Below are 20,131 nucleotides of genomic sequence, written 5' to 3' on the forward strand. Positions count from 1 at the left end.
ACACCACCCTGGCCACACACTCACTGACCCACACCACCCTGGCCACACTCTCACTGACCCACACCACCCTTGCCACACACTCATCTCACCCCTGCCATCGGGAAGAAGGTACAGGAGCCTGAAAACTGTAACGTCCAGATTCAGGAACAACTTCTTCCCTACAGCCATTAGACTATTGAACACTACAAACTCAAATAAGCTCTGAACTACATAGACTTGGGAGCATTGCTTTTGTCTTTTTGCACTTTTGTTGTGTGTGTTTTTTAATGTGTATGCACGTATGTATGTGTGTGTATGCATGTATGTATGTGTGAGTGTATGCATGTATGTATGTGTGTGTATGCATGTATGTATGTGTGTGTATGCATGTATGTATATGTGTGTATGCATGTATGTATGTGTGTGTGTGTATGCATGCATGTATGTGTGTATGCATGTATATATGTGTGTGTATGCATGTATGTATGTGTGAGTGTATGCATGTATGTATGTGTGTGTATGCATGTATGTATGTGTATGCATGTATGTATGTGTATGCATGTATGTATGTGTGTGTATGCATGTATGTATGTATGTGTGTGTATGCATGTATGTATGTATGTATGTGTGTGTATGCATGTATGTATGTGTGTGTGTATGCATGTATGTGTGTGTGTATACATGTATGTATGTTTGTGTATGCATGTATGTATGTGTGTGTATGCATGTATGTATGTGCATGTATACATGTATGTATGTGTGTGTATGCATGCATGTATGTATGTATGTGTATGCATGTGTGTATGTATGTGTGTGTATGTATGTGCTGCTACAAGTAGGAATTTCATTGTTCGGTCTGGCAACATATGACAATAACACACCAGGTGGGAGAGGCTGGTGTCCAGCTCAGAGTTCATGCATCGTCACACGACTGGACTTCACCCTCACCACCTCCACCAGACCACACTCAGTACGATAATATTCCATCCTTGAGAGCCATCAGCACAGGAGCACCTCAGGGCAGTGGCCTCAGTCCCCTGCTCCACTCACACAGTACCTTGACCTTGTAGCCAAACACAGTTCCAAAGCCATCTTTAAATTTGCCGATTACACCACCGTGATTGGACAAGTGACTAGTCATGATGAGTTGGAGTGTGGGAGGGAGATTGATAATCCAATTGAACAACTACCTTGCTCTCGACATCAGCAGCTGTACGTTGACTTTACAAGAGGAAGGCCGAGGATCCAGCAAACTGTCTTCATCGACTGTCCACAACCACACGTGCAAGGCCGAGCACATCTCTGAACATCTGGCTTGGACCCAGCACATATATGCGGTAAACGTGATGGACAAAGAAACGTCATCAACTCTTCCACTTCCTTAGAAGATTGAAGAGATTCTGTACGTTTACAAATGCTCTCTTGAACTTGCACAGGTGTAGGGTTGCATGCGTTTATGAGTTCATCAGTCATCGGAGCAGAATTAGGCCATTCTCACCATCCGGTCTACGCCATTTACAACACAATACAATACAATACAATATCTTTATTGTCATTGTACAAGTACAACGAGATTAAGAATGCCACTTCCATATCGATGCTATCAAATAAATAAAACACGGCAAAAACAAAAACAACAAAAGAAGGGAAAAGAATAAACGAGGTAAAGTGGAAAAAAGGTTCATACAGGGGTCAGTTGTGCCAGATGACCCTGGGGGCAGAGACAGATCATGGGGGGCTCTCAGCAGGACTGATTCAGAGCAGCTGTAGCTCTAGGAATAAAACTGCTTCTTAGTCTGGAGGTGCTGGCGTAGAAGGCCCTGTACCGTCTGCCAGATGGAAGTAGTTCAAACAGACGATGGCATGGGTGAGTGGAGTTCTTGTAGATGCTGGTGGCTTTCCTGAGGCAATATTTTTTTTAGAGATACTGCACGGAAACAGGCCCTTCGGCCCACCGGGTCCGCGCCGCCCAGCGATCCCCGCACATTAACACTATCCTACACACACTAGGGACAATTTTTAAAAAACATTTGCCCAGCCAATTAACCTACATACTTGTACGTCTTTGGAGTGTGGGAGGAAACCGAAGATCTCAGAGAAAACCCACGCAGGTCACGGGGAGAACGTACAAACTCCGTACAGACGGCGCCCGTAGTCAGGATCGAACCTGAGTCTCCGGCGCTGCATTCGCTGTAAGGCAGCAACTCTACCGCTGCGCCACCGTGCCGCCGTATGCATTGTAGATGTCCTCCAGGACTGGCAGCTATGTCCCAATGATCCTCTGCGCTCTGCAGATGACCCGCTGAAGAGCTCTCCTATCCGCTGCCGTACAGCTGAGATACCACACATCGATGCCGTATGTTAGTATGCTCTCTGTGGTGCAGCAGTAGAAGGTCAACAGCAACTGTTGGGGCAGACCGGCCTTTTTCAGCGTTCTCAGGAAAAACAGTCGTTGCTGTGGTTTCTTGACCAGCACGGCGGTGTGAGTGGACCATGTGAGGTTCTCTGAGATGTAATCGTGGCTGATCTGTCTTTCCCCCTCAACTCTTCAAGAACCTGTCAATCTCTGCTCCCAAAACACCCAATGATGGCGACCACAGCAGACTGTGGTAGAATTCCACAGATTCACCACCCTGTGGCTAAAAGAATTCTTCCTCAATTCTTTCCTAAAGGAACGTCCTTTGATTCTAAGGCTATGGCCTATGGTCCTCTATAGACTCTCCCACTAGTGGAAACGTCCGCTCCACATCCAATCTATCCAAGCCTTTCACTATTCGCTAAGTTGCAATGAGGTCCCCCCTCGTCCTTCTGAACTCCAGAGGGTACAGGCCCAGTGCCCACAAACACCCATCATTGGTTAAGCTACTAATTCCTAGGATCATTCTTGTAAACCTCCTCTGGACCCTCTGCAGAGCCAGCACATCCTTTGTCAGATATGGTGCCTAAAATTGCTCACAATGCTCCGAATGCAGCCTGACCAGCGCCTCACAGAGCCTCAGCGTTACATCTCTGTTTTTGTATTCTGGCCCCCTTGAAATAAATGCGAGCTTTGCGTTTGCCTTCCTCGCTGCCAATCGCCAGCACCAACCCCTGCGGAACACCACTAGTCACTGGCAGCCAATCAGAGAAGGCCCACCTTGTTCCCACTCTTTCGACTGTCGAGGTACAGCACGGAAACAGGCCCTTCAGCCCACAGAGTCCACACCTACCAACGATCACCCCGTACACTAACCTGCACACACTGAGGACACATTTGCAACCCACCAAAGCCAATTAACCTACAAACCTGAACATTTTTGGGATGTGGGGAAAAATCAGAGCACCCGGAGAAAACCCACACAGGTCACGGGGAGAACGTACAATCTCCGTACAGAAAGCACCTGTAGTCGGGATCAAACCCCGGTCTCTGGCACTGTGAGGCAGCAACTCTACCGCTGTGCCACCGTACCTTCTGCCATTTAGCCAATCGTCTTTCCCTGCTAGTATCATCCCTCTAACACCATGGGCTCTCATCTTGTTCAGTCGTACCATTTTCAACACTTTATCAAAGGTCTTCCGAAAATCCAAATGAACAACATCCACTGAGTTTCCTTTGTCTGTCCTACTGTCGACCCGAAACTTCCTTCTCTCCAGAGATGCTGCCTGTCCCGCTGAGTTACTCCAACTTTTTGTGTCTATCTTCGGTTTAAACCAGCATCTGCAGTTCCTTCCTGCACATAAACTGCCTCAGTTGCACATACTGTAGGTTCGGGCTCTTGTACACTCGTGAGATGTTTATTGATTTATTGAGCTATTTGTGTATACTATGTTATGTGTGAGTACAAGCCCTAAATGCTGCTGTTAGTAAGAATGTCAGTGTTCCGTTGTCGGTCCACATGACAATTAAACACGCTTGTCTCCTGTTCACGTGACCTCCATGAGCGTACAGGTCATGGGTCAACCTGCCCAACGCAACCGAGTGTCCCCATTGGTCCATTGTGGCCTCACTTTAGCTTAGTTTAGGGATACAGCGCGGAAACAGGCCCTTCGGCCCACCGAGTCCAGACCGACCAGCGATCCCCGCACACCAACACTAACCTACACACACTAGGGACAGTTTACAATTATACCAAACCAATTAACCTGCAAACCTGTACGTCTTTGGAGAGTGGGAGGAAACCGAAGATTCTGATGAAAATGCATGCAGGTCACAGGGGGAACGTACAAACTCCGTACAGACAGCACCTGTAGTCAGGATGGGACCCGGGTCCCTGGTGCTGCAAGGCAGCGACTCTTCTGCTGCGCCACCGTGCCGTCCCATCATGCACTGGGTGTGCCATTGTCCCATTGCGGCCTCCCCTGAGGTGGGGGCGGTGGTGGTACAGTGTGGGCGGCAACAAAAACGTGGCCCGCATATTCCTTTAAACTTTGCCCTTCTGACCGCAAAGCCATGCCCTCTAATCTTTGACATCTCCACCCTGTGAAAAAGGCTCTGACTGTCTACCCTATCCATACCTCTCAAAATTTTGCATAATCTCCCCTCTGCTTCTGATGTTCCAGAAACATTGGTGGAATGTGTTGGGTCCGACCCAATCAATAGTGACCAGGATATTTATTCACAAAATGCTGGAGTAACTCAGCGGGTCAGGCAGCATCTCAGGAGAGAAGGAATGGGTGACGTTTCGGGTCGAGACCTTTCTTCAGACTGCTGTCAGGGGGGCGGGACAAAGGAAGGATATCGGTGGAGACAGGAAGATAGAGGGAGATCTGGGAAGGGGGAGGGGAAGAGAGGGACAGAGGAACTATCTAGAGTTGGAGAAGTCAATGTTCATACCACTGGGCTGCAAGCTGCCCAGGCGAAATATGAGGTGCTGTTCCTCCAATTTCCGGTGGGCCTCACTATGGCACTGGAGGAGGCCCATGATAGAAAGGTCAGACTGGGAGTGGGAGGGGGAATTGAAGTGCTCAGCCACCGGGAGATCAGAGTGGTTAAGGCGGACTGAGCGAAGGTGTTGAGTGAAGCGATCGCCGAGCCTGCGTTTGGTTTTGCCGATGTAAAGAAGTTGACATCTTGAGCAGCGGATGCAATAGATGAGGTTGGAGGAGGTGCAGGTGAACCTGTCTCACCTGGAAAGACTGTTTGGGTCCTTGGATGGAGTTGAGGGGGGAGGTAACGCAGAAAGAGGAGGGGATGGGAAGATGTGTCCAGTGGTGGGGTCCCGATGTAGGTGACGGAAATGTTGGCGGATGATTTGTTGGATACGCTGGCTGGTGGTGTGGAAGGTGAGAACGAGGGGGATTCTGTCCTTGTTACGAATGGAGGGAGGGGGAGCAAGAGCGGAGCTGCGGGATGTAGAAGAGACCCTAGTAAGAGCCTCATCTATAATGGAAGGGGGAAGCCCCGTTTCCTGAAGAATGAGGACATCTCTGAAGCACTAGTGTGAAACGCCTCAACCCAGGCGCAGATGCGGCGTAGACGGAGGAATTGGGAGTAGGGGATAGACTTTTTGCAGGAGACAGGGTGGGAAGAACTGTAGTCCAGATAGCTGTGGGAGTCAGTAGGTTTATAGTAGATGTCAGTCACTAGTCTGTCTCCTGTGATGGAGATGGTGAGGTCCCTTGTCTTGTTTTGTACGTCATAGAAAGGGTCCATTCGGCCCACTTGGTCCCTGCCAGCTCTCAGAGCACCCCCTTGATCCCATTGCTCCGGGTATTTCTCTATAACCTATTAGACGTGCATATAAACCGCACCCTGGTTCTCCGGCCATGGAAGCACACTGGGGTGATCTTCAGTGACTAATTACCAACCAATCATCACACATTCAGGGTGTGGGAGGAGGTTAGCAGGCCCGAAGGAAACCTGCACCATCTGAAGGAGAACGTGCAAACTCCGCACAGACAGTGCCTGGGGGCAGTGGCTCTGCCTGGGGGCAGTGGCTCTGCCTGTGGCCTCGGGAGGTGGGAGGTGCTGAGGGTGTTTCTTATTTGTTTTAGTTTGGAGATCAGCACGGAAACAGGCCCTTCGGCCCACCGAGTCGGCACCGACCACCGAACCCACATATGTCAACCCTACCCCACACACACACTAGGGACAATTTACATTGACACCAAGCCAAGTAATTACAAGCCTGTCCGTCTTTGGAGTGTGGGAGGAAACCGAAGATCTGGGAGAAAACCCATGCAGGTCGCGGGGAGAACGTACAAATGTAGTCAGGATGGAACCCGGGTCTCCGGCGCTGTGAGGCAGCAGGTCTACCCGCTGCACTTTGCCGAACTTGTGGAGGGGCTGACAATGGCTGGATGGGAGAGGTAACTTTGTATGGAAACAATGCCCTGATCAGAGAGCACGCTGACAGAGTTACGAGAGTTCAGCCAGACTGCAATATAAAGCCTGTGACCGACTGGCTCTCTGTTTGTGTCTGGGTGCAGAGGGGAGTTACCGAACATGAACCGAATGATTGACCAGGAAGACATCACCATGATGAAGCGAGCACTCTTCTCCGCACAGGTAAGAGAGGGCCAAAGGTTTACAGATACAGCACGGAAACAGGTCCCTCGGCCCACTGAGTCCGTCTGACAGGCGATCACCCATCCACACTCGTTCTATGTTATCCCACTTTTGCACACACTTCCCTGCACACAGGGGGACATTTACAGATGGCTCATTAACCTACAAACCCACAAACCTATGGGATGTGGGTGGAAAACGGAGCACCTTGAGAAAACCCACGCGGTCACGGGGGGAAGGTGCAAATCCATGGGCCCCTTGTCTCACTGCTGTGAGGCAGTGTTCTGATTGCATTACCTTGTCTATGCCTCCCATCATTTCATACTTTTATCAGATCTCCCCTTAACCTCCGACGCTCCAGAGAAAACATCCCTCGTCTGTCCAACCTCTCCTAGCTAATGCCCTCTAATCCAGGCAACATTCTGGTCATCGTCCTTTGCCCCTTCCAAAGCCTCCACATCCCACCTGTAATGGTGCGACCACAACTACACACAATGCTCTCAACGTGGCCTAACCAAAGTCCTACAAAGTTGCATAGTGGCTTCCTGACTCTTACACTCAATGCCCTGACTGATGGAGGCAACCATTCTATACGCCTTCTCCATCTACCGACGTCGCTGGTTTCAAGGAATGGGTTCTGCTTTGCTTTAGTCCGTGTTGAATAAATACAAACGCGTGTTGAAAGACATGAGCGACTAGGCTTGTATACACTGGAATTTAGAAGGATGAGAGGAGATCTTATCGAAACGTATAAGCTTATTAAGGGGTTGGACACGTTAGAGGCAGGAAACATGTTCCCAATGTTGGGGGAGTCCAGAACAAAGGGCCACAGTTTAAGAATAAGGGGTAGGCCATTTAGAACTGAGATGAGGAAAAACTTTTTCAATCAGTGAGTTGTAAATCTGTGGAATTCTCTGCCTCAGAAGGCAGTGGAGGCCAATTCTCTGAATGCATTCAAGAGAGAGCTGGATAGAGCTCTTAAGGATAGCGGAGTCAGGGGGTATGGGGAGAAGGCAGGAACGGGGTACTGATTGAGAATGATCAGCCATGATCACATTGAATGGCGGTGCGTGCTGGCTCGAAGGGCCGAATGGCCTCCTCCTGCACCTATTGTCTATTGTTGTGGAGTGGACCACCTGAGATCCGTGTTGGTGTTTTCCAGCGGAATTCGTTGCCTCCCGTCTGCACACACAACATGTTGGACGACACCACCGATCCCATCCTCACCACCATCCGGCGTATCGGCCTGTTCAACCACCCCAACGACCGCGTCAAGGTGAGCACCTGCCCGCGTGCCGGTGATCCGCACCTGGTGTGGATGGCACCGGGAACCTGGGGAGTATTGTGTGATATCTGTGCACGAAGCAGGGGGAATAGAGAGGGCTGACACACCCTTCCCAAAGAAAAACACTGCAGATGCCAGAAATCTGAGGTCTGAAGAAGGGCCTCGACCCAAAACGTCACCCATTCCTTCTCTCCAGAGATGCTGCCTGTCCTGCTGAGTTACTCCAGCATTTTGTGTCTATCTTCGCTGTAAACCGGCATCTGCAGTTCCGTTAGGGTTTCCAACTGTCCCGCATTAGCAGGGGCATCCCGTATATTGGGCTAAATTGGTTTGTCCCGTACAGGACCGCCCTTGTCCCGTATTAGACCCGGGGGATACTGTAGGCTCAGACACTGTAGGCCCGGATATTGTAGGCCCAGACACTGTGGGCCTGGACACTGTAGGCCCAGACACTGTGGGCCTGGACACTGTTAGGCCCAGACACTGTGGGCCTGGACACGTAGGCCCAGACACTGTGGGCCTGGACACTGTTAGGCCCAGGGGCTGCTGTAGGCCCGGACACTGTAGGCCCGGACACTGTAGGCTGGGACAATGTAGGCCAGTAGGCCTGGACACTGTTAGGCCCGAGGGCTGCTGTAGGCCCGGGGGCCGCTGTAGGCCCAGACAGTGCAGGCTAACGTGTGTTCGGGGAGCAAGGTCGAGTGTGTTCGCTGAAAGGAGGTTGCGTAGCAACCCGCCTCCTGGCCCGGGCGGCCGCCATTGGTGGAGCGGTAGCACATGGCCGCTGGCTGGGTGAGGTCACATGGGGCGCAGGCGGTGGCGTCAGCTTTTGTCCCTTATTTGGGAGTTAGAAAGTTGGCAACCATAAGTTCCGTCCTACACAGTACAGCACAGGAACAGGCCCTTCAGCCCACAATGGCATGATGCTAAGACCAACTCTTATCTGCCTGCACATAATCCATATTCCTCCACTCCCTGCATGTCCATGTCCCGCCAGTCTTCGACATTCCCACCCTGGAGAAAAGCTTTTGACTGTCTACCCCATCTCTGCCTCTCATAATTGTATATACTTCTGTCAGATCTCTCTACCTCCGATGTTCCAGACAAAGCAGCCCAAGTCTGTCCACCCTTCTCTTGTAGTTAATACCCTCTAATCCAGGCAGGATTCTCCAAAGCCTCCACATCCTTCCTGTAATGGGTGACCAGAACTGCACGCAATACTCCAAATGCTGCCTGACCAAAGTCCTATAGAGCTGCATCATGATTTCCTGATTCTAATACTCAATGCCCATATCATCTTTACCTTGCCTTCTCTACCAGCCTACCTACCTGTGTTGCCAGTTTCAGGGAGTTATGGACTCTGTCCCTCTGAAACAACAGCAGAAAATGCTCGATCTATTCTGGAGGTCAGGCAGCATCTGTGGAAGGTGAAACGACTGGTGTTTCCGGTCCATGGTGGGCAGGGTGAGGTAGTGGGGCCATTGGGAGGTTAGGCAGCTCCTCTGTGTAGCGTGTGCTAATGTTGAGCATTGGACAGCCTGGCAGGGATGGCCCGCTGGAACATCAGGTGGAGTGGAGGCCGGGGGTGGGGGGCAAGGAGTCCAACTGCAGGCCCGCCCAGGGGCTGTGCCTCTGCCTTGTGTTAGGCCTCAGTGTAACGGAGCTGGGGGCCACTGTGGCGGGGGTCCGAGTGGGGCCCAGAGGGGCCATCACCATGGTGGCACACTGGAAGCTCAGGGACCCTCCCCCTGGACTGAGTACAGGCAGAGTGATCACCCAGTCTATGCCCAACAAAGGCAGATGGGTGGGGAGAGGGTGGGGGAACACAGGAGAGGAGGGCGTGGGGGTGGGAGAGGGGTGGGTGTGGACAGGGGATGGGTGGGTGAGGACAGGAGCGGTGTGGGTGGGGGTGGGAGAGGGATGGGTGGGGATGGGAGAGGGGTGGGTGGGGATGGGTGTGGACAGGGGAGGGGTGGGTGGGGATGGGTGTGGACAGGGGAGGGGTGTGTGTGGGTGGAGAAGGGTGGGCGTGGACAGGAGAGGGGTGGGTGGGGATGGGAGAGGGGTGGGAGAGGGGTGGGTGGGGATGGGAGAAGGCTGGGTGGGGATGGGTGTGGACAGGGGAGGGGTGGGTGGGGATGGGAGGAGAGTGTGGGGATGGGAGAGGGGTGGGTGAGGACAGGGGAGGGGTGGGTGGGGGTGGGAGAGGGGTGGGTGTGGACAGGGGAGGGGTGGGTGGGGATGGGAGGAGAGTGTGGGTGTGGAGACGGGTGGGTGTGGACAGGGGAAGGGTGGGTGGGGATGGTTCGGAGAGTGTGGGGAAGGGGCAGGGGTGGGTGTGGGAGGGAGGGGGGGGGCAGGTTTAGGTTTATTATTGTCACATCTATCGAGGTACAGTGAAACGCTTTGTTTTGCATTCTATGCAATCACATCAGATAATACTGTACATAAATACAATCGAAAATAGACACAAGAAGCTGGAGTAACTCAGCGGGACAGACAGTATCTCTGGAGAGAGGGAAAAGAATGTAGAGAATTCCTTCTCTCCAGAGAAGGTAGCGGTAGCGCAGCGGTAGAGTTGCTGCTTTACAGCGAATGCAGCGCCGGAGACTCAGGTTCGATCCTGACTACGGGTGCTGCACTGTAAGGAGTTTGTACGTTCTCCCCGTGACCTGCGTGGGTTTTCTCCGAGATCTTCGGTTTCCTCCCACACTCCAAAGACGTACAGGTATGTAGGTTAATTGGCTGGGTAAATGTAAAAATTGTCCCTAGTGGGTGTAGGATAGTGTTAATGTACGGGGATCGCTGGGCGGCACGGACTTGGAGGGCCGAAAAGGCCTGTTTCCGGCTGTATATATATATATATATATATATATGATATATGAGATGCTGCCTGTCCCACTGAGTTACTCCAGCTTTTTATGTCTATCTTTGGTCTAAACCAGCATCACCTTCCTACACATAAATACGTCAAACTCAAGTACAATAGGGATTTTATATGCTCTCCATGTGACCATGTGGGTTTTCTCCGGGTGATCCGGTTTCTTCCCACATCCCAAAGACGTACAGCTTTGTAGGTTATTTGACTTTGGTAAAAATTGTAAATTGTCCCTAGTCCCTAGTGTGTAGGATAGTGTTAGTGTGTCAGGATCACGAGTTGGCACATTCCTGTGCTGTATAACTAAACTATACTAGAGTAAACTAAATTAAACTAAATTAAAGTGAACTGAACGTAACTGAGCTGGAGCAAGGTGCTGGTGTTATGGGGCAGAGTGAGCTGGAGCAAGGTGCTGGTGTTATGGGGCAGAGTGAGCTGGAGCAAGGTGCTGGTGTTATGGGGCAGAGTGAGCTGGAGCAAGGTGCTGGTGTTATGGGGCAGAGTGAGCTAGACATGCTGGTGTTGGGAGGCAGCAGCTGTAACCGTGTGTGTACAGGTGACTGTAACCGTGTGTGTGTGTGTGTACAGTTGACTGTAACCGTCTCTGCGTGTACAGGTGACTGTAACCGTGTGTGTGTACAGGTGACTGTAACCGTGTGTGTGTGTGTACAGGTGACTGTAACCGTGTGTGTGTGTGTACAGGTGACTGTAACCGTGTGTGTGTGTGTACAGGTGACTAACCGTGTGTGTGTGTGTGTACAGGTGACTGTAACCGTGTGTGTGTGTGTGTACAGGTGACTGTAACCGTCTCTGCGTGTACAGGTGACTGTAACCGTGTGTGTGTGTGTACAGGTGACTGTAACCGTCTCTGCGTGTACACGTGACTGTAACCGTGTGTGTGTGTGTGTACAGGTGACTGTAACCGTGTGTGTGTGTGTGTACAGGTGACTGTAACCGTCTCTGCGTGTACAGGTGACTGTAACCGTGTGTGTGTGTGTGTACAGGTGACTGTAACCGTGTGTGTGTGTGTGTGTGTACAGGTGACTGTAACCGTCTCTGCGTGTACAGGTGACTGTAACCGTGTGTGTGTGTGTACAGGTGACTGTAACCGTCTCTGCGTGTACACGTGACTGTAACCATGTCTGTGTGTACAGGTGACCGTAACCGTCTCTGCGTGTACACGTGACTGTAACCATCTCTGCGTGTACAGGTGACTAACCGTCTCTGCGAGTACAGGTGACTGTAACCGTCTCTGTGTACAGGTGACTGTAACCGTGTGTGTGTACAGGTGACTGTAACCGTGTGTGTGTGTGTACACGTGACTGTAACCGTCTCTGCGTGTACAGGTGACTGTAACCGTCTCTGCGTGTACAGGTGACTGTAACCGTGTCTGTGTACAGGTGACTGTAACCGTGTGTGTGTACAGGTGACTGTAACCGTGTGTGTGTGTGTACACGTGACTGTAACCGTCTCTGCGTGTACAGGTGACTGTAACCGTCTCTGCGTGTACACGTGACTGTAAACCGTGTCTGCATGTACACGTGACTGTAACCGTGTCTGTGTACAGGTGACTGTAACCGTGTCTGCATGTACACGTGACTGTAACCGTGTCTGCATGTACACGTAACTGTAATCGTCTCTGCGTGTACAGGTGACTGTAACCGTCTCTGCGTGTACACGTGACTGTAAACCGTGTCTGCATGTACACGTGACTGTAACCGTGTCTGTGTACAGGTGACTGTAACCGTGTCTGCATGTACACGTGACTGTAACCGTGTCTGCATGTACACGTAACTGTAATCGTCTCAGTGTACAGGTGACTGTAACTGTGTGTGTGCGCGTGTACAGGTGACTGTAACCGTCTCTGCGTGTACAGGTGATCTTCCACCCAGAGTTCCTCTCCTCCACCAGCCCGCTGTTGCCGCTCGACTACGAAGAGTTTGTACGCGGCTGTCACCTGGGAGTCTTCCCCTCCTACTACGAGCCCTGGGGTTACACGCCAGGTGAGTGCAGATACACACGTGTAGCATTACACGCCTGGTGAGTGGGTATACACACGTGTAGCATTACACACCAGGTGAGTGGGAATCACACGTGTCGGCATGTTACATCCCAGGTGAGTGGGAATCACACGTGTAGCATTACACACCAGGTGAGTGGGTATACACGCATGTAGACATGTTACATGCCAGCAGAGCAGGGATACACATGTGCATGCGTGTTATACACCAGGTGAGTGGGCTACACAAGTACCGGCATGTTACATGTCAGGTGAGTGGGGATGCACACACATGCAGGTGTGTTACACGCCAGGTGAGTGGGGATGCACACACAGGTGCAGGTGTGGGACTGGGGGAGAGGGGGTGGGTGAGGGGTGTGAGGATGAAGGGGTGCTGGTGCCACAGGGGGTTCACGAGTGGGGGGGCACTGCCAGGGTCCTGCCATTCTCACATCTCCAGCGTTCATAAGTTCTAGGAGCAGAATCAGACCATTCAGCCCATCGTTTACTCCGCCATTCAATCCTGGCTGGTCCATCTCTCCCTCTCAAGCCCATTCTCCTGCCTTCTCCACACAACCCCATCACCATTACTAATCAAACAAACGTAACTTAGAACATAGAACATACAGCTCGGGAACTGGCCCTTCGGCCCACAATGTCTGTGCCGATCCTGATGCCAGCACATAATCCATATCCCTCCACCCACTGCTAATCCTGTGCCTGTCCAAACGCCTCTTAAATACCACTCTGACTCCACCACCCCTGGTACCTGTTCCAGGCACCTGTCACTCTGTCTATAAAATAAAAACTGATCTCCTTTAAATTTGACCCTTCTCACCTTAAAACTGCGCCCTCTAGTATTTGGATCCTCGGTAAAGAGTCCTGACTGTCTATCCCATCTGTGCCTTATACATTTTATACACGTCCAAAACGTCTCCCCTCAATCTCCAGCACTCCATAAAAAACAATCCAAGTTTGTCTAACTTCACAGCAGCTAATGGTCCATCATTGGGTGGCACGGTGGCACAGCGGTAGAGTTGCCACCTGACAGCGCCAGAGACCCGGGTTCCATCCTGACCACGGGTGCTGTCTGTACGGAGTTTGTACGTTCTCTCCCTGACCTGTGTGGGATTTCTCTGGGTGCTCCGGTTTCCTCCCACAGATGTACAGATTTGTAGGTTAGTTGGCTTGGTATAAATGTAAATTGTCCTTAGTGTGTGTAGGATAGTGTTAGTGTGCGGGGATCGCTGGTCGGTGTGGACTCAGTGTGCTGAAGGGCCTGTTTCTGTGCTGTATCTCTAAACTAAAAACTAAATTCAGACAGCATTCTGGGAAACCTCCTCTATTTCACCACAGACGGCATCTGCCATCAGGGATCCTCACCATCAGGCCCTGCCATCAGGCAGGAGGTACAGAAGCCTGAAGTCCCACACCACAATACAATACAATACAATATATCTTTATTGTTATTGTACAGGGGGTACAATGAGGTTGGGAATGCGCCTTCCATACGATGCAATAAATTAATTAGCTAATCAGTATAAATTTATACAACCCAGTGAAACAAAATTAGAAACAGTTTTAAAACAGTATAAAGTTCATGTAGGTCTGTGCCGGTTCACTGTGCGATGTGACCATCTGGCTCAGCAGGTTCATAGCAGCTATGGCCCTGGGGATGAAGTTGTTTCTGAGTCTGGAGGTGCGGGTGTAGAAGGCCTTGAAGGCCTTGTAGCGTCTGCCCGATGGTAGAATTTCGAACAGACTATTGCAGGGGTGTGAGGAGTCTTTGTGGATGCTGATGGATTTTCTGAGGCATCGTGTGTTGTAGATGCCCTCCAAGGCTGGTAGCTGTGTTCCTATAGTCTTCTGAGCTCTATGGACTACCTGCTGAAGAGCTCTCCTCTCTGCCTCCATGCTGCTGAGGTACCACACAGGGATGTGTGGTACCTCCTCTGGCAGCTTGTTCTATACACCCACCACTCTTTGTGTGAAAACGTTACCCCTCAGATTCCTATTAAATCTTTTCCCCTTCACCTTCAAAGGTTGGATAGGCTTGGATAGACTTGGATAGAGTTTGGATAGATGAATAGACTTGGATAGAGGTTGGATCGGCTTGGATAGACTTGGATAGAGGTTGGATAGACTTGGATAGACTTGGATAGAGGTTGGATAGACTTGGATAGAGGTTGGATAGACTTGGATAGACTTGGATAGAGGTTGGATAGACTTGGATAGAGTTTGGATAGATGGATAGACTTGGATAGAGGTTGGATCGGCTTGGATAGACTTGGATAGACTTGGATAGAGGTTGGATAGACTTGGATAGACTTGGATAGAGGTTGGATAGACTTGGATAGAGGTTGGATAGACTTGGATAGACTTGGATAGAGGTTGGATAGACTTGGATAGAGGTTGGATAGACTTGGATAGACTTGGATAGAGGTTGGATAGACTTGGATAGACTTGGATAGACTTGGATAGAGGTTGGATAGATGGATAGACTTGGATAGAGGTTGGATAGGCTTGGATAGACTTGGATAGGCTTGGATAGGCTTGGATAGTTTTCTCTGGAATGCTGGAGATTGAGGGGAGACAGGTCTGATGAGCATGGTTTATACAGGCTGCCCCCTGTTCCATGCAGGTACGATCATGGGGGCACGGTAGCGCAGCGGTAGAGTTGCTGCTTTACAGCGAATGCAGCGCCGGAGACTCAAGTTCGATCCTGACTACGGGCGCCGTCTGTACGGAGTTTGTACGTTCTCCCCGTGACCTGCGTGGGTTTTCTCCGAGATCTTCGGTTTCCTCCCACACTCCAAAGACGTACAGGTATGTAGGTTAATTGGCTTGGTAAATGTAAAAATTGTCCCTAGTGGGTGTAGGATAGTGTTAATGTACGGGGATCGCTGGGCGGCACGGACTTGGTGGGCCGAAAAGGCCTGTTTCCGGCTGTATATATATGATATGATATGATATGATCACTGACAATGGTATCTTTGATGGTGTGTTACCTTGTCCCAAAAAGTTCAGAAATAGTACATTGGCCTTCCTGAGAACGGATGGTTGTGTGGCGTGACATTGAACAAAGCCGAGGCAAATGACAGGGACAATAACAACATTTAAAAGGCATGTGGACGTGTACGTGGATGGAAATGGTTGAGGGATAGGGGCAAATGGTTGAGGTATAGGGGCAAACGCGGGCAAAGGGGACTAGCTCAGGTAGGCATTTTGGTCGGCATGACTGTGTTGGGCTGAAGGGCCTGTTTTCGTGCTGCATGACTCCGACTCCATAATTGACTCTAAAGTCACGACTGCAGTAATGCCGTTGAATCAACACAGTGGTGGAGGCACAGAGTCACAGAGTCACAGAGACACAGAGACACAGAGACACAGAGACACAGAGACACAGAGACACAGAGAGACATACAGAGACATACAGAGACACACAGAGTCACACAGAGTCACACAGACACACAGAGACACAGAGTCACAGAGTTACAGACTCACAGAGACACAGAGACACAGAGACACAGAGAGACATACACAGACATACAGAGGCATACAGAGACACACAGAGACACACAGAGACACACAGAGACACACAGAGACACACAGTCACACAGACACACAGAGACACAGAGTTACAGACTCACAGAGACACAGAGTCACAGAGACACACAGACTCACAGAGTCACAGAAACACGGAGACACAGAGACACACAGAGACACACAGAGACACACAGAGTCACAGAGACACGCAGAGACACACAGAGACACACAGAGACACAGACACAGAGACACACACAGACACACAGAGACACACAGACACACAGAGACACACAGAGACACACAGACACACAGAGACACAGAGACACACAGAGACACACAGAGTCACAGAGACACGCAGAGACACACAGAGACACACAGAGACACAGACACAGAGACACACACAGACACACAGAGACACACAGACACACAGAGACACACAGAGACACACAGAGACACACAGAGACACACAGACACACAGAGACACAGAGACACACAGAGACACACAGACACACAGAGACACACAGAGACACACAGACACACAGAGACACAGAGACACACAGAGACACACAGACACACAGACAGAGACACACAGAGACACACAGACACAGAGACACACAGAGACACACAGACACACAGAGACACACAGACACAGAGACACACAGAGACACACAGAGACACACAGAGACACACAGACACACAGAGACACACAGAGACACACAGAGACACACAGACACACAGACACACAGACACACAGACACAGAGACACACAGAGACACACAGAGACACACAGAGACACACAGAGACACACAGACACACAGACACACAGAGACACACAGACACACACAGAGACACACAGACACAGAGACACACAGAGACACACAGAGACACACAGACACACAGACACAGAGACACACAGACACACAGAGACACACAGACACACACAGACACACAGACACACACAGAGACACAGAGTCACAGAGGCACAGAGTCACAGTCACAGAGACACAGTCACAGAGACACAGTCACAGAGACACAGTCACAGAGACACAGTCACAGAGACACAGAGACACAGAGGCACAGATTCAGAGTCACAGCATTACAAAGTCTCAGAGACACAGAGTCACAGACTCACAGAGACACAGAGTCACTGTGCTCTATTGCATGGAAACGGGCCCTTCGATCCACCTTGGTCGTGGAAGGTCGTGGCTGAGAGGGGGAATGGGAGTGAGCCCAGCTCTGCCACATCACCAGGCAGCCAGACTGGGTCAGAGCTGGCTGTGGCTTCCCCCCGCCCCTCATGCCCACAGACAAGGCTGGCACGGTGGTGCAGCGGTAGACTTGCTGCCTTCCAGCGCCGGGTTGGATCCTGACTTGCGGTTGCTGTCTGTACGGAGTTTGTACGTTCTCCCCGTGAGCACGCGTGTTTTCAGTTTTTTTTCCAGTTTCTTCCCACAGTCCAAAGACCTATCGGAATGTAGGTTAATTGGCTTCAGTAAGAATTGTAAATTGTGCCTCGTGTGTGCAGGATGGTGTCGGTGTGCGGGGATCGCTGGTCGGCGTGGACTCGGTGGGCCGAAGGGTTTGTTTCTGCGCTACATCTCTAAACTAAACTAAACTTAGCAGGTGGACCCCACGATAAATGGGAATGGGTTTTTTTCATCTTCAAGACGAACTTTAATCTTAGTGAGTCCTAACTATACACCAATACTCTTCTTTCAATTTCAAAAGTATGTTGTGGCAGAATCATACTGTAAACAAATGCAATATTACTTGATACACAGCTGCCTATCAGAAAGTAATTTCTATAAATACAAATATTTTAAAAATCCTCAACACACGGACATTACAATTAAACAGCAGCAAAATAATGAGCGAAAACTTTCAACAATTCTTGAGTTTATTTTGCATAACATATACGACAACCTAAATTGTGATATAACTTTCATTGAGAAGCTCAAGAAATTGCTATTATATACACCAACCACTGCCTTTATTAACCAATTATCTTGCATAACATCTGCTATGATCAATCAATAAATGACTTCGTTTCACTCATTTTTATCTCTGCCCCATCTATGTAAAAGCATAGTTTGTAAGTTGCTTTCTTATCATCATTATCATTGACTTGGTAAGAGCAATAAAGCTACTCATCCTCACTTCAAAATGTATTCTTGCCTGGGAACATCACGGTGTGGGCATACGTTTCAAGATTTACAGATATCTAGGTCTATTTTAGTGGATGGTTATTATCGTGGAAATTTGACAGCAACAAGAAGTGAGGTTTTGGCGAGTGATTTTGATGAATGGGTGCTGTGAGCCCATGGTGGTGCTGGTCACGTTGCGGTCTGTGCGGAGTGGTGGGGTCAGGTGACCGGTGCATTGGCCACAAGCTGCCCAAGTGTCCCCACTGCTCCGACTGCTAATCCCGGTCAACATTGCAGGGACGGTGGGACAGTGTGGGAAGCCAGACTTATAGTTCTGCTGTGTATCATGTCCAGTCCGTCTCAGACTCATCTCTCCTCTCCCAGCGGAATGCACAGTGATGGGAATCCCCAGCGTTTCCACCAACCTCTCCGGTTTCGGGTGCTTCATGGAGCAGCACATCACGGACCCTGCTGCCTACGGTAAGATGCCATCATCGATGCAGGTTGGGTTATGGTCACACTGACAATGCTCCTCAGGTCTGCTCCTGGCTCCCCCTCACCTTGAGAACTGCATTTAGTGTTTGGTGCAGCGGGTAGAACTGCTGCCTCACGGCAACGGAGACTCGGCTTTGAGGGGAAACGTTGTTACTCAGGGGTGGTGGGTGAATGGAATGGAATGAGCTGCTGAATGAGGCCATTGTGGCAGGTACAACAGCACTGTGTAAAAGATATTTGGACTCGTACATTGATATGAGAGCTCTTGAGGTTTTTAAAAACTAAGGTGAGAAAAAAACTTTTTCACCCAGAGAGTTGTGAATTTGTCGGATTCTCTGCCACAGAAGACAGTGGAGGCCAATTCACTGATGAATTTAAAACAGAGTTAGATAGAGCTCTAGGGACTAGCAGAATCAAGGGATATGGGGAGAAGGCAGGCACAGGTTACTGATTGTAGATGATCAGCCATGATCACAATGGCTCAAAGGGCCAAATGGCCTCCTCCTGCACCTATTTTTTATGTTTCTATGAGGGATATGGGCCAAATGTGGGCAGGTGGGATGAGTTTAGGCTAGCATCTTGGTCCAAGTGAGTGTCATTTTTCTGTGTCAGTACATATGACATTAAAACACTTGATTTTGACTCTTGGTCGGCGTGGCCACATCGGGCAAAGGGACATTTACCTGCTACATGACTCTGATTCTGCTCAAAGATAGATACAAAATGCTGGAGTAACTCAGCAGGACAGGCAGCATCTCTGGAGAGAAGGAATGGGTAACGTTTCGGGTCGAGATACTTCTTCAGACTGATGTCAGGGGAGTGGGAAGTACATAGATAAGGAGGTGTAAAGATAAGGAGGTGTAAGGTGTGAAAACAGGACAAAGGGAATGGAGATCAAGGAAATATCGATGAGATCATTGCTAGTTAGGAGAAGGTAACTATAAAGCAAACAGAGATAAGATGTAGTTGGAGACAGTAAAACTGGTCAGAGAACTGGGAAGGGGGAGGGGGATGGAGAGGGAGGGAAAGCAAAGGCTACTTGAAGCTAGAGAGGTCAATGTTCATACCACTGGGGTGTAAGCTGCCCAAGCGAAAAATGAGGTGATGTTCCTCCAATTTTTGATTCTGCTCAGTTCATTCACCCAAGGTAATCAAACGAGGGATGGGGACAGACAGTGAAATGGTCATTGTTAGAAATCTGCAGCAATGGGAGGTGAGAGTTTATCGTTTAGTTTACAGTCATAGGTACAGTGAAAAGCTTTTGTTGCGTGCTAACCAGTTAGTGGAAAGACAATGCATGATTACAATCGAGCCGTCC

The 20,131-nt window shown here is 50.1% G+C and overlaps 1 protein-coding gene across 1 annotated transcript in view; it reads left to right on the plus strand.

Moving 5' to 3' along the window:
• The window catches only part of LOC144611291 (glycogen [starch] synthase, muscle-like), a 79,221-nt gene that overhangs the window by 46,567 nt on the left and 12,523 nt on the right, over nt 1–20,131 (plus strand). Inside the window, exons 10-13 of the mRNA XM_078430330.1 lie at nt 6,388–6,466; nt 7,629–7,742; nt 12,506–12,632; nt 18,703–18,798. Coding sequence (XP_078286456.1) covers nt 6,388–6,466; nt 7,629–7,742; nt 12,506–12,632; nt 18,703–18,798 — 416 coding nt within the window. The remainder of the gene's footprint in view (nt 1–6,387; nt 6,467–7,628; nt 7,743–12,505; nt 12,633–18,702; nt 18,799–20,131) is intronic.

Source organism: Rhinoraja longicauda, chromosome 40 (genome assembly GCF_053455715.1).
Source record: "Rhinoraja longicauda isolate Sanriku21f chromosome 40, sRhiLon1.1, whole genome shotgun sequence".
In the NCBI taxonomy this organism is placed as follows: Eukaryota; Metazoa; Chordata; class Chondrichthyes; order Rajiformes; family Arhynchobatidae; genus Rhinoraja; species Rhinoraja longicauda.